Source organism: Chelonoidis abingdonii, chromosome 18 (assembly GCF_003597395.2).
Source record: "Chelonoidis abingdonii isolate Lonesome George chromosome 18, CheloAbing_2.0, whole genome shotgun sequence".
NCBI lineage: Eukaryota > Metazoa > Chordata > Testudines > Testudinidae > Chelonoidis > Chelonoidis abingdonii.
Genome location: NC_133786.1, coordinates 8,568,524 through 8,583,829, shown reverse-complemented (window position 1 = coordinate 8,583,829; position 15,306 = coordinate 8,568,524). Strand labels below are relative to the sequence as shown.

Here is a 15,306-nt window from a genome sequence, read left to right as displayed (position 1 = left end):
AGGCAGAAGATATAGGAAGATGAAAACTCTTAGCTGGAGTCGTGTGGCACAGATCTACTGAAGTCAATAGAGTGATACTGATTTATTCCAGCTGAAGAACTGGTCCCCAGTATGTATTAGTTAATATGTATATGCCACAGGAAATCCACACGGCACTATAGAGTAAGGAAGTTGTGCCAAACAACAACAGGTGCATGGCTGCTAAGGGTTTTGGTAATTCCGAATGAGACAATATGAGGATGAGGCATTGGGTAAGGATTCCGGTTAGAGATGGAGTCGAGCTGTCTGGGTCTTCATCCTTCATACCCCAGCTCAGGACATTCAGGTCTGAGCGGGTGGCTGGGACCCCAGCAGGTAGCAGTGTGCCATTAAAAATCCTGCCCGGCCCGCTCTTCTCTGCCCCTCCTGCCAGCATTTGCACATGCTTTCCTGACCTCTGTCACTTTCAGTGGGAGGCTCTGTTTCTGGGTTAGCGTGTCCACACCGCTACCTGGTACCCACGGAGTCTGAGCGGCCCCGGAAGCGGCCCCGCCGGCATGGGCAGGAAGAGGGACCCAGCCCCACAGGACTTGCAGCGCCTGCGAACCCTGTAAGTGGGGAAGGGTCCTGCGTCCCAGATGCGCCGTGCACCCACCCGCTCTAAGCATGGCTGGCCCTGCTCCCTGGACTCAGGCAGGCTGCCCCAGGGTTGGAGCCCCGGTGCCGGGATGAGCTTGGCTCTGTACTGGAGCAGGCCGCGTCCCACAGCCCGAATCCGAGACTGGGGGCTGTGGCTGCCGCCTGCTGGACCCTGGGAACAGCTGGGTCACGCCTCTTTCCCCACCCCAGGTCACTGGTCCCCACTCCCCTCTGGTATTGAGGGTAGAACCCAGGAGTCCGGATCCTTAGTCTCCATCTGCTCCTCACCCTCTCGCCCAGCTGAAAACCTAGGAATCCAGAGTCCTCGCTCCCAGCACTCCTCCCCCGAGTGTCAGACACCAGCCCCTTCCCAGAACCCAGGAGTCCCAACTCTCACCCCACTCCCTGCCCTACCCTCCCTCACACACACCCCGAGCCCTGTGCCATGAACCCTGCATCCCCTGCATCTCCCAGCCCTCTGTCCTGACCCCTGCACCCCCTTACACATCCCCAGTCCTCTGCTCTGACCCCTGCATCTCCTCACACACTCCCAGTCCTCTGCTCTGACCCCTGCACCCCTCACGACCTCAGCCAACTCCAGCACCCCACACATACCCAGCCCCCCACCCCATATCCTGACTCTTGCACCCCCCACATCTCCACCCCGATCCTGAGAACCAAATGAGAGCTCCTGCACTGCCCCCCCCCCACTCTTACCTGCACCCCTCGCACCAAATGGGAGCTGCCCAGGTAAGCACTCCACACCCAAACCTTCTGCCCCAATCCTGAGCCCCCTCCTTCATTCTAGCTCCTGTCTAGACCCTACATCCCAACTCCCAGCCTGCTCCTTCATCCCCAGCCCTGTGCTCAGTGCACGCCAGGCCTCAGCTCAGAGCAGAGAGAGAGGAAGGGAATGGGCTCAAACCAGGGAGAAGGTAGGTACCCACTCCATGTGGACAGGGCCGGGACCCTAGACTAGCAGCGGGCTGAGTGGCAGCGGGCTGAGCCGCTCAGCCCACTGTCAGTCTGGGCTCCCGACTGCCGGCCCACTCAGTCCACTGCCAGCCCCAGGTTCTGGCTGCCAGCCCCTTGCCAGCAGGGGTCCCAGCCGCCGGTACTTGCAGCTGGCCTAAGTGAACAGAACCCCGGGATAGCAGCAGACTGAACAGGCCAGTGGTGTAAGATCAGCATTTTAATTTAATTTTAAATGAAGCTTCTTAAACATTTTGAAAACCTTGTTTACTTTACATATGACAATAGATTAGTTATATAAAATAGACAAAGAGAGGCCTTCTAAAAACGTTAAAATATATTACTGGCACAGGAAACCTTGAATTAGAGTGAATAAATGAAGACTCGGCACACCACGTCTAAAAGGTTGCCGACCCCTGGGCTATACAAACCCACCTGAAATTCCTTATAGCCATGGCTTCACTGACCCAGGACCACAGCCTCCACGAGCTGCAATCACTCATTGCATTCACTCCTTCAGACAGGTCCAGAGCACATGATACTCTACAGGCAGCCCATCTATCAGAAAAAAATATCAAAGGAAACCTTCTCTCGGCTTAGATGAAAACGGCACTTAAAAATCCACGCATATCCCAACTGTTTCCACTTAAACCTGGTTCCATCTCAGCCACCTCTCTCCCGCCACCGAGATGTACTAGCATGTCATGTTAGCAATAAACTCTCCTTATAAAAACATGCCACCGTGAGCAAAGCAATTGACTTGGAGGCTGCAAACAAGCTTCTCTTGAACAATACACACTGGTAGTAATGCTCCATGCTTCCACAGCCCCTTCTGAGTGACAAGCTTAAAGTGCACTGCAGGGCACCCGATTTTACGGGTGAAAGGTGACATGACTTGCTGAACAGAGAGGCAGAGCTAGGGATGGAACCCAGGGGTTCTGACTCCCAGTGCTCCCCCCTACAATTTGCAATGATTTTCATGGTGAAGGTGGCACTTGGAGGGTGAGTGGATATGGGCGGAAATCTGTTCTGTGGCTCATACACACACACACACACCTTTATGCAAAGGCCTTAGCACAAAATCTATTTAATTGTTGGTTTGCCAGCCTCTCCTTTCCAGAGACCACAAATCTTTAAAGGGATTGGGCCTGGAAGGGAAATAAAAGACACTCCCATGACCCAAAATGAGGTTCCCGTGATCCATGTGGAGCAGCAGGGGATCAAGGCAGAGTGAACAAGGCACTAAAGGGGCCAGAAGAAGTTGTTCATGATAGCGTCAAATGAGTCAGTGGCTTAATTCTATCCTGGCCTTGCACACCTACAGTATTGTCCAGGCTGCCTCCACAGCTGTGGACTCTTTTACAGCTCAGGGAGCAGCAGAAGCAGGGTGACTGCTCATCTGCTTTGGAAGTCAGAAGCAGAAAGCCCAGACCAAGCCCCCAAAGAACCCATCTGTGGGCAAGCCGGGAGGAAAAAGCAGGTAGGAGTTCTGTTCTTTATCCGATGAAGCTCTGAAATGAACAAGTGCAGGAGCTGAAAAAAATACCAAGTGGTGAACATTCGAGACATCAGAATGGGGTGAATATTTCATGGGAACAGCATGCTGGGGGCCTAAGCCCTGGAGAGGAACATGAGTACTGATCTACTAGCAGGGTGTTGGATGGGTGTACAAGCATGCTGGGAGTGAGCCGGGGCAGGAGCAGGGAGTGCTGGGGTGAATGGTGAGAGACTCAGGCTGACTCTGACCTCATTGGCGTGATGGAGAGGTGTGAAAAAGTCCCCATATGACCGAAGCAGCACCCCTTCAGGGAGGGACTGGGGTCCAGGAACACAGGGCTGCAGAGTACGAAACCATGTGATTCACGGTGCCGTTCCTCATCGCTGCCCTGCTTCTGACTGCTGCCCTCCACCTGCATGGGGATGGTGGCTGTCCCACTCTACCTTCACCAGTTTAGCTCTGCCCGCTGCCCCATTTCACCCGCTGTGCTCCACTCACCACCTGCACTGCCCATCCACTTCCACCTGCCCCTGCTGCCCTTGGCCCTGCTCCAGCTTCTTTTCAAAAGAGCACGAGTCCTTCCAGCAGTGGACATCCTGCTGGGGGGATGGAGGGGGGCGTGAGGCCCAGCGCTCAGATTGTCCTAAGAGATCCCTGCCCAGGATCCTTCAGAGTGATGGCTAAGGAGGAGCTTTTCTGTCCCCTGCATCCTGGCAGAGACTCTCTCAGCTCATTGATTACAAACCACTGGCAGCAGACCAAAAACTGCAGGAGAGATTTCCCGTCACTCAACCCTGGCAGCCTGCAATCAGGCCGGAATCAGGGGCTGTGCTTGGCACAGAAGAGGGTGAGATTCCAGTATTCATTAACGTGCTCAAATATCCAAAAGAGACAAGCAACAACGGAGCAAAGCTGAGTCCTGCTGTAAGTGGGTGCGGCTTCCCCAGGGTGAATCAAAGGCGCACGGGGCTTGGGCTGATTTTTGCTTTGTGTTTCCACTAGTGGGAGCAGGGGGAAAAAACCCACAAGCTGCATTCTCAGCTGTGGACCAGAGGAAAAGTTCAGAGCAAACTCCAACACTGGAGCCGGAAGATTTGCAGGAGTTTCAGAGGAACCAAGCAAACGTTTTGAGGGAATTTCAGACTCTTTTCAGTTCTCGGTGAAAGCCTGATGTGGGAGAAATATGAACAGACGTGATGAAAGGCTTGAAATCTGAGCACTGCCCCCAACTGGCTGCAAATCAGAAATCAGCCCGTGTGTTGGAAATATTAAACTGGGACCATTTTCAGAGAAAACAGGCCTTTTTTTTTCTAAGCCAGGTTCTTTTTTCACTTAGGAACTGGGAAGTTTCATAGTAGTCTCCATGTGTTCAAGTGAAAACAGGCTTGTTTTGGTATGGAGCCAAGTTGCCATTTCCCCAGTATTATTTCAGGGGAGCAATACTGGGTGAAATGAATGTGCAAAATATAGCCCTGAAAAATGTTGCGAAAGGGTCCATGGAAAAACATGTTGCAGTTTTGCAGGGCCTAAGTCGAGACCACAGGAAACTCTGGGGCTATGAGCCAAATCTAAGCAAAAGTTCGTTGCGTTCAGCATGGACATCTGGAGTTATTCAATTCAAATGCAAAAATGAAGGGGGTTCAACTCCACATCAAGCAAAACCAGGAAAAAATGTATAAAACTCCTGGAAAAAAATTACCCCAACCCTGAAATAGGACCCCCGGGGGCCTGTGGCTGCAGTGTGATACTGTATTGGTACAAAAAATAGGAGTACAAATGTCATCAGATGCTGATGCAATTCCAAGATCAAGACTTAAAGTGTGGAGTGAAATTGCCAGGATGGATATTCTCTGCAGGTACATCTACATTGCAGCTGGGAGCATGCGTCTTGGCTCAGGGAGACAGACACGCTAGCTCTGCTTGAGCTAGCATGCTAAAATAGCAGCATAGCTGGGGAGAACACAAATCCTGGCTCGGACTAGCTGCCCAAGGGGTTCAGGCATGCTCCTGGCTGCAGAGTAGACGTACCCTATGGCAACAAAACAGCGGGATTCGGGGCAATGCACTCACTTGCCGAATTTTCATGCAGCATCTGGCACTTCCTGGTTCCAGTCAGGCTGGAAACATAGTAAGAGGAGTCAAGTATCAGCGGGGTAGCCGCGTTAGTCTGGATCTCTAAAATGTAACAAAGAGTCCCGTGGCACCTTACAGACTAACAGAAGTATTGGCGCATAAGCTTTTGTGGCTGAATACCCACTTTGTTAGACACATGTAAGAGGAATGTCATTCATGGTATATCAGTGCTTCTGGTCCAGCTAGAAACGGGAAGCACAGAGGACAATGGAAAGGAAGATGACAGGCCTCAATCTTCCCATAACGATGAAGAGGTTAAAAGGAGTTACTGGAGGTGGCTGACTTCTTGTGGAAGTGAAGGGAAAGTTATTTACTTGTTCCCATAATATAAGAACTAGGGGCCACCAAATGAAATTAATGGGAAGCAGGTTTAAAACAAACAAAAGGAAGTTCTTCTTCACACAGCACACTGTGGAACTTCTTACCTGAGGAGGTTGTGAAAGCTAGGACTATAACATGGTTTAAAAGAGAACTGGATAAATTCATGGGGGTTCAGTCCATTAATGGGTAAGGAATGGTGTCTCTAGCCTCTGTTTGTCAAAGGGTGGAGATGGATGTCAGGAGAGAGATCACTTGATCATTACCTGTTAGGTTCACTGCCTCTGGGGCACCTGGCATTGGCCAGTGTCGGCAGACAGGATATTGGGCTGGATGGACCTTTGGTCTGACCCAGTATGGCCGTTCTTATGTTGGGAGCATTAATTTATTAATGATGTGTCAAGACACCTGGGACCTTGGACAGGAGTCCTTTATTACTGGAAATCTAAACAATTCTCATCTCACATCAGCTTTACAGTAGGGTAGCTCCATTGATACAAACAAAGCTACTAACTGATTTATACCAGCTTAGGTGAGATTAGAATCCAGGCCTTTGTTGTTGTTTTGGTTTTTGTTTTTGTTTTTTTAACATTAACCAAACATTTTTTTTTCCAAAAATCCCCCCCAAAATTGGGCTTAGTTCAAGTTTTGGGTGAAGGTTCAGGTTAGTTTGTCTATGATGGGAACCTTCTCACCCATCATTAACACTGAATAATGTTAACAGTACCATGTATGAGATAATATCTTCAGGCTGGGCTGAAACTGGACCTGGAAATAGTCTTATAGCAAGGATAAAACCTGTGTTCCCCACAACTTGTGCTGGAGCTGGTGGGTGGGGGGAATGACACACGACACTTGCAGCTCTGGGGACTGGTATAGGCAATGTCATATTTCATATCTAGGGCACCAGTTTGAGTCAGTCTTTTGAGGTAATGCCCATCATTCAGAACAATCTAATGCAGTGGTTCTCAGCCTCTTCCATCTGGGACCCCATACTGGCAAGTCCTTTTATCTAGCCAGGACCCCTTTCCTACTCAGCGATACAGGAAGGACAGGGTGGTTGTGACCCCTCAACAGCCATGCATAATTGTCCATACAGTCATGACAGCCAGGTCAAGAACCCAGATCGAATAACTGATCTTTGGCATTGATCTAATGAATTAGTGGCTACTCAGCCTGGTTGCCCCTTGACAGGTGTGCCGACTCTCCTAAAAATGAGCCTGTAACAGACATTAGCTCAGCCCCTGAGCAGAGAGGTCAGGGACTGAATGGACCAGGAAGAGTGGACCCTTCTTTAACCCTGTGATAGAGATTGTTCTATGCCAGGATGGAAGCACATTGGCATGGGGCAGCATGAGGCGTTTCCCTGGTCACTCTCCAGGCTGTGGACAAAGACTGGCCTTCAGTCTCCCCGGGGTTGCAGTCTGGTGCCTTTCACAAGCGCTTAATTAACTTCATTCTCAAGGACACCGTGGACAGAGTTTAAAAAAACCTTATTGACTAATGTGACAGAAGGGGGGTGGTGGTCCAGGACTCTCATAGTGCTCCAGGGAATCTGCTTCTTTGGCAGCCAAGTTATTGAACTTGTGTTCCCTTTGCTGGCTGTGAAAGGACAAGAACAAAACTCCAGACCTCCTGCTTCCTTCAAACTCCTTAGCTGCAGTTTGCTGCTTTCCTAACTCAAATGGAAATCAGCTGGAAACAAGGAAGCCTTTTCTTTGAGTCACTTCCATTACCTTCCATGCTGCCAGCAGTTGAGGGGGCATTGTCCACCTACAGGGTCAGAGGAGAAACCCATTGGTGGTGATGGGGAAGGACAGTGGCCTCACCCAGATCAGCACAAGCTTCTCTGAAGAGCATTACCATTCAGAACAAGTTAACTCAAACAACAGGTCAATAGTTACACATGAAGCCAGCCTCTGCCATCAGGCTTCGGACAAGGAGGGTGAGGAGAGAGTGCAAGAGACGTTCATGCGTCTTTGCTTTCCTGTCTTAGAAATCATTATTTTCCTGCACTTTTCCCCACCAGCCAGTAACCACTGTACATCTCAAAGCGGGCATGCCCACAAGTGTCTGTGACTGCCTGTGTGCCCACGTGAGCACATGTGTGAAGTCACAGGTGAGCACGGTGCACATGCTCATGCATATGGGGGTGTAGGGCATAGGCATGGTTTGCATGTCTATAAGCACATGTGTGGGCATAGGCATCTGTGAGCGTACAAGTGTTGTGTGTAGCCAAGAGTATGACTGCTTGAATAATGATTCTCAACATGGGTCATTAGCAGGGGTAGAACCCAGAACCAGCCAAAACACAGTCCTCTGCCACTTGAGCTAAAGGACTAACTCCATGAGATGATACATTAGTAGGCTGTTATCTTTGGTGTGCAATGGCCTCTACAAGGGTATTACGCTCACATGGTTCGCACGTCCCTGGGAATGCATGCAAGGTGTAAACGTGCATCTCTTCCCGCATATTGGTGCACAGGTGTTTGTGTCTATGGATGTCTGTCGCCAAACAGTGTCTCTCATTAAGCTCCTGTGGTGGATGGGCTCTAGTGTTCAACTCAGCAAAGCACACTGCCGTCCCAGGGTGCTGGCTGAATGCATTCAATCACACCGCTGCTGCCTGTTTAACTGAACCCACCGTTCCCTGTTGCAGCCCATCTATGTGCAGGATTTTTCACTCTTTCCTACAGGCCTCATTCATAAAAAGGGAAATGGCCCGACTGCTGACTCACGCTATTGATCCTTTGTTCTAGGCTGACACCACGGGACCATTCGCAGTAGAGTACGTCTCTATCGCGCGCAAAGTGCCCAGGCTTACATTGGAACCAAGTGACCGGGATATACCCCCAGCACTGCCAGAATCCCCCTCACCCCACTGTCACTCTGGTCAGATCTGACAGAGACAGAGACCAGTTCACATTCTCCTTCCCTTTGAGTAACTTGGGGGGTGCGGAGGGAAGGAACTGGGGTGTCAGTCAGTGCCAGCCCCCTGGTCCATATCCCAGTGTCACCTTTGCTGCCTGGTGCCCACATGCCCCTGCCGGCTCCTGTGCCTTTTGCATGCATTCCGGTCACAAATGAAGGCCTGGCCTCTGAACACTGGGCAGTGCTGCTCATGGTGGGAGTCAGGACAGGTCACAGGCAAGCTTCTGCTGAAAAAGCTCAGCAGGCTTAGGCCTGACATGAGTCACCCCCTATTTTTTCCATTACTAGGCACCCTCACACACAGTCAGGCTAATGGGGATCAGATCCAAGGGACAACCACCCTTTTCTTCTGCTACTGGGATCCTCGAAACCCAGGAATCCTGCAGCAAGCAAGCAGGTGCAGGGTAGGAGGGAACTGACAGCAACCCAGCTGGAGGAACCTGTGAGGCATAGTCTCTACATTGGCATTGTGATTGTATTTCCAGGGGCAGTACATGGCCCTAATTTCATTTCTTTCCCCTGCACCACTCCAAGAGAGACATTCAACCAGTACTCCATGGCCTCCTCCCTGGAGCCAGCCCCACTTTTTGCCCATCCTTGGCACTGCTCCACTCACTGACGCAGAGAAGTAGGACAGTTTAGATTTTGCCTGACACACCCCGCAGACGGTCATGCAGTGCCAGTGCAACACACGACCACTAAAAAGTCGCCCCTGAGCACCAGAGAGTTTTAATCGCCGGTTGTGAAGCTTGCAATTAAAACCAACCATTTAAAGAAAAGAAAATTAAAAAAAAGAAAGAAAGATCCTCGTCATCGTAGACAGAAGAGACCTATTAGATGACCATGTCCGTCTGCTGCCAGAGGAGGAATGGGTGTCCAGGTAAAGGACATCTCAGATATCGCATTGATTGCGATCTGAGACATGATGTGTTTGGTAGCATCCTCAGCCTCTACATCTCTTGAATAAACCTAATCTCTTCCCTTTAAACAGCCCCCCAGCATGGCTAACAGAGGAGGAGGGAAGCCGCTAGCTATCTCTAAACACTCCAAAGAGTTAATGACTGCAGGGAGTGCCCCCCCCCCCGCCACGACGGAGTGTGCATGCAATGGGATTTTAATGAGCAGTTCTGCAGGCGAGACATGCTGGCGTTTGCACCCTCCATGCCTGGCACCAAACTGACACCCCTCCCATCACTGACACTTTATGGCTGCTCCTCACTCTGCCCCTCTTGTGCCAAAAAGAGCCCGCTTCTGGCTCTCACTACACGCCTGTTGGTGCCTGCAAACCAAACAGGGGACTCAAACTTCAGCACCATTTATACTTTGCAAACACACAAGCCCAGCTCAGGTTTATTGGATACGCCCAGAGGCATCTTTAACAGCAACATCAGCCTCAGAGGACCAGCTCTCTCCCGATCCCAAAATACAAACACACACAAGCACACATGTTCTACGAAGTGACCAAGCCACAGCCCCAGCATTGCCAGAGATGCCAGAGCCTTAAACACCGTGCTGGCAATCCAAGCAGATACTGGCACAGAGGTGTAAAGACTAATTCCCACTTCCCTTCCCTTTCAGTAACTTTAAGGAAGGGAATTGAGGTGTCAGTGAATGGTAACTCTCTGCCTGGCATCCAGATCTCACTGCCAGCTTCACTCCCTGGCATCTATATTTGCTTGCCCGCCCCCTGCGTGGCATCAGCATTCCAGTGCCAAGTGGGTAACAGAATTTGCCCTCTTCATTCCTTTGCAGACACCCTGGCGTTCTCTGAACCAACAGCCGCTTCCCTATATCAGCAACCCTCCCCCTGCCCCCGTTCCACCACACTCCCAGCCCACTTGCCCCGAATACACGAGTCCCAGACTCAGCGTTGCATTTTCTTCCCCGACTCGGGGATCTTATCCTGCTCCACTCAGGACAAAACCAGCCAGAGCCCAGGCTAAGCAGAAGCCGCCCCCTGTAGCAATGTGGCATCGAAAGCCCCTGGCATGCACCTGGGGCCGGAGCACCCACAGAGCAACACCCCTGTAGATACCCAGAGGGAAAGCATCTGCTCCTACCTGAGGGTGGCGCTCTCCCCTTGTCTGACGGTCACGTTGTCCATAGCTTTGGGGAAGGTGGCATCTCCACTGCGCACGGGCACTCCTGCGGGCACAAGGAAGACCAGCCTGAGACAGAGGACGACGAGGCACCTCCAGGGCACGACTAAGCACCCGCCGACCCCCATCCTGGGCAGCGGGGACTTTCCAAAAGGCCCGAAACACACCCGACAAGGCAACCAGGAGAAACCAGGGGGAAAGAGGCAAACGGGGCGGGAGCTCCTCGGAGATTAGCAGCGCCCCTGGCAATCCAGCCTCAGAGAACCGAGCATCCGGAGGGAGTCCCCAGTATTCCCCGGGGCGAGGGGAGGAAGGGGGCACCGGGGTGCAGGGGAGAGGAGGGGGCGCGGTGGGCTTCACCAGCCGCTCTTCCACGAACAGTGGAAATCTCACTTTGCCCAGCGAATCGCTGCCCCCCGAGCTCTAAAGTCCATCTCTGGGGTCTGGCGACCGCTCTCCGGCAGCAGCGAGAAAGTGAGGACCCGGGCAGGGCCTCCGCGGGCGCGGGCACGGCAGTCCGCTCCGCCGCTGCAACTTGCTGACCGCGCCACCTCCAGCCGCCCGGGCTCGGCTCGCTCGGCTGCGGCTCGGCTCTCCGGCGGCGCAGGGCAGGGCCCGGCTGGCCCCGGCTCGGCTGGGCTCTGCTCAGCGCGGGCAGGACGCGGCGGCCGGCGGGAGGCAAGAAGCGCGCAGCAGAGGCGCGCAGGAGCCAGCGGCTGCCCCCACTTTCAGCAGCCCAGCTGCGCGCTCCCTCCCGGCCAGGAGCATCGCCTCGGAGCTCGCCCGCCCGGGCGCTGCCTTCCCGGGGTTGTCATGGCAGCGACTCCATCACTGACCAGCGCCCGGGCTCCGGCCCCGCCGCACTGAGCAACGCGGAGCCGCTGCGGGGCTCTCCCACTTTAACCCTGCCAGCGCCGGGCCGGCTTTAACCCCCCCCTCCCCACAAGCCCGCCTTTTCGCGGCCGCCCATTTCAGCTATCGCGGCCACTTTGCTCCTTCTAGCGCAGGGAAGCTCCAAGCCCATCGCAAACATTAATTACTGCCTGCAGCTCGGGATTGTTACCCACCACTTGGCAGACGGGGAAACTGAGGCATAGAGCAGCAAGGTCACACAGTGGCTCAGCAAAAGGAATGGGAACAGAACCTGTCTGTGCTAGCCGTAACACCACACTTCCTCATGGGGCTCACAAGCTCTTACACGGTAGCTAGTTTAATCCCTAAATACTTTTTTTTTTAAAACCCACTCATAACTTCGGCCATATTGCATTATGCCTAGTCATTTCTCCCTCCCTCCCTCCACCAGCTGCTCAGTATGTTGCCATTTCTATGCACAATTTCCTGCAGGTAAAAGGTGCCAGGTAGACAGCCCTGGAGAACGAAGTCCTTTATTTAGCCAAACAGGTACAAAGCAGGCAGCCGACGCACCAGTCTCCCACTATACCTTAGTGTCAAGCCAAGGCACACATAACTCCTGCTGAAGTCAGTGCAAACTGCAGGGGCCCAGCACTTGTGAAAGTCAAGCCCTTCATACCTGCTGTAAATGGTGGTTTTAATGGTGAAGACACCCAGGAACTGATCTGAGACTTCCCAATTCCTTCCCACACACAGGGCACCCACCAGCCATTAGATAACACTGTTTTTTTGTTTGTTTGTTTTCAAATCCCTGCCAACCTGAGCTGGATTCACACTGGTGACTTAGATATTAAAAGATCCATAGCCCACTACTAATCCCTGAGTTTCCCACTGCCCCTGAAAACTACTATTTAATTCAGTAACTGGGCTAATTAATTTCTCAAACATTATGAGATTTGCCCGATAGAGAAGACTATCAAATAAAGCCTTATTATTAATTATTATTATTGAGCATGCTAATGGATTGCAAGATAAGAAGATTGCTTTGCCAGTCTTCTTGTGCCTTTTTGTCACTTTTTTTAAGATTGTTTGCTCTGAATTTAACACTGGTAGAAGGTGCTGGATTGACAATCCTAGAGGCAGGAGTCATATTTATCAACAGCTTCCCCATTTCAGGAACAAACCCCAATAGGAGGAGTGAGACAAACAACCTAACTAAGTTTAAGATGGAGTTTGATATGTTTATGCTGTGGTTGCCTGTGATAGCAGGGGACTGGACCACATGACCCAGGAAGTCCCTCCAGTTACATTCACAGCATACATACAGCAAAGTTAGCTAAACCCATAATATTTGGAAGGTTGCAAGGTAACACCATTTTATTTCTTAAAATTTGGCATGATCACGCACACAGGAACCCAAAAACAGAGAGCAGGCTGCTTCCCAAACCAGAGGGACACAACTCACTCCACTTTACTATTTCCCTGTACACTAATTGCTGAGCCACCAGATTGCACACTTCCCTACAGAGGCCTCTAACCTGCAAGCAGGACCAGGAATACCCTTAGGATTTAAAGTGAGAGCTTGGTGTTTTTACAGCACCTTCCAGTTCCTATTTTTCCCTCTGCTGTGGTACGGAGACACTCTCTGGCATGAGGAGTTCTGTCTCAGTGGTCCATTCGGTCCCGATGACTGCCAACAAAGGGTTAAACTGACTTAATTCATTGTTTCCTCTATTGTTGTAATGCTCCAATGCCCCAGTAAGGATTGGAACCCCATTGCACCCCACCGTACAAAACAGAGTGCAAGATACATATGAGGCAACGTGGAGGCTTTTCAGCTAGGAAGAAACCTGAGAGCAAACTGGGCTTATTTCACACAGATCTTCCCAATTCTCCTCCAGGCTGCTTGTGACCAGTCTGTTGGCAAGAGACCGTTCTCTTTAGCAGCAAAAGAGGAACTCTTAGAGCCATTCAGATAACGCTTCTCTGCCTGTTACCTAATGCACAAGGTGCTGTGTTGTATTCTAGGCTGGTGGCAGCTGCTTAAATCAAAGGCTTTAAAGGCTTGTCTATGGTGGTGGGGGAGTTTTTTCAGGTAGATTTCCTCCATGTGGACACTGTTATTCCCGTACACATAAACCCCCTGAAATTTATTGATCACAGAAATGTTATACAACACTCACTAAGTCTCCAAGTCCAACCACAGCATGCACTGGGCTCAGTTTAAATCATCAGATGGATTCTCTTTGGCTGTTCTCAAGTCCTGGGTGGGCATCTGATGGGGAATTCTCTCTCTCATTTTTCACAGCCCACTAGTATAAAGGGACAGTCAGCACAGGAACACTAGCCCCCATCCATATGCCCCACTCCTTCCCTCGATGAGCCATCCTGTCCTTCGTTCTCATGCAGCCTCCGGTCACTTTTTCCAATGGATTTAGACAAAGCGAAGAATGACTCCCACATGAGAAGGGCTGGGATAGGAGACAGTGAGTGAGCTTGTGACTTGTCAAAATCAAGGCTGCCTTTCACCATTAAATGTGCCATTCTCTAACTACACCACCATGTTGGCTGGCATGATCTTTCCACAGGCCAGACTGCCAGCGTCTGTGCATCGACTCCCCTCCCTGTTCAATATAAAAGAACAGCGTTGGAGCCAATAAGAGAAATTAATTCAGCTACACGAACAGGAGAGCTGAAACATTCCCTAAACCAATTCAGACCACACAGAGATCTTCACAATGCAGGATACCGAGCTGCAAAAGTTTCAAGCAATGAAACAAAAGAAATAAGGACTGGATCATCAGGGCGCAATTTCATTGGCTGATCCATGACGCTGTCATTGGTTGAAGCACGAAGCAGCATGGTCCAGTAGTTAGGGTGTTAACCTTGAATGTGGGAGACACGGGGTCAAATTCCCTGCTTCACCACAGACTTCCCTTTTGACCTTGGGCAAGTCACTTAGTCTCTCTGTGACTCAGTTCCCCATCTGTACAGTGGGGATAAACGGACTACCTATACCTGTGAGGGTAAATACAGTAATTATGAAGGGCTCAGACTCTACAGGAATGGGGAACATATGTAAAATAAAGTAGATAGAATAGAGTGAGGTGGGGCAGGGTTACCTAGCAATAGGAGATTGGCAATGCTCTGATGATTTTCAGTCATTTCCCCCCCTCCACAAATCCAGTCTGCTCGTACCAAGTGCTACCGACTCCCCTACTCCACTTCCCTGTCTCTCCCTCTTGCACATGTACAAACAAATGAGCCTGTCACAGCTCATCTCCTCGCTGTTCGCTGTAATTGGCTAGGATTTAAAAAATATCCATAGACAGTAAACACATGCACACAAACAGCAAAAGAGAAAAAGAAATCCAGCATCCTTTGAATAATTCTGTGGCTCCAGGAGCGGAGGAGCCAGCAGTCAAGTCCAGCTGTGACTATGCAGCAGCAGCAGCAGAGAGAGCGCTTTGTAGCTTCCTCTGGGGACACAGACAATCATTTTCCTTTGCTGGATTTCAACCACAACAGAAGGCTGGGGTCTGGTACACATGGGGAGGGTGCTTGCACACTGGCACCCAACTGAACAGGAAATGTGGCATCTTTTCTGATCACTCCCAGCTTTCTTCATACTCCAAAAAGATCTGTTTCCCTTGTGCCTGTTGCCTGCCCAGGGCAAATACGGCAAGAAAAATACCCCCAACCTGTTCCTTCTTTCTAACAAGGCTAAGTGACCCCCTCTCCTGGCAGAGTCCATAAGCAGGATGTGCAGGAGGCTTTGCAAAGCAAGGTACAGACCGGCCAGGAGAAGGCTGACTAAGAGTACTAGTGTGCATGTGTGGTGGGAATATTAGAAAGACAGATTTAAAGAAAGTCTAAACTGGAATA

General features: G+C 51.0%; 1 protein-coding gene across 11 annotated transcripts in view; it reads right to left on the bottom strand.

The window, feature by feature from the left end:
• Nucleotides 1-15,306, bottom strand: part of NTM (neurotrimin) — a 704,730-nt gene that overhangs the window by 272,517 nt on the left and 416,907 nt on the right. For 8 of the 11 annotated variants that reach the window (XM_032802381.2, XM_032802371.2, XM_032802378.2 and 5 more), the window contains exon 1: nt 10,531-10,829. In XM_032802381.2, the coding sequence (XP_032658272.1) occupies nt 10,531-10,697 (167 nt within the window). In that variant the 5' untranslated portion in view covers nt 10,698-10,829. Of the gene's footprint in view, nt 1-10,530; nt 10,830-10,962; nt 10,996-15,306 lie in introns of those variants that run through there. The other 3 variants (XM_075073594.1, XM_075073595.1, XM_032802373.2) reach the window with 3 other exon arrangements.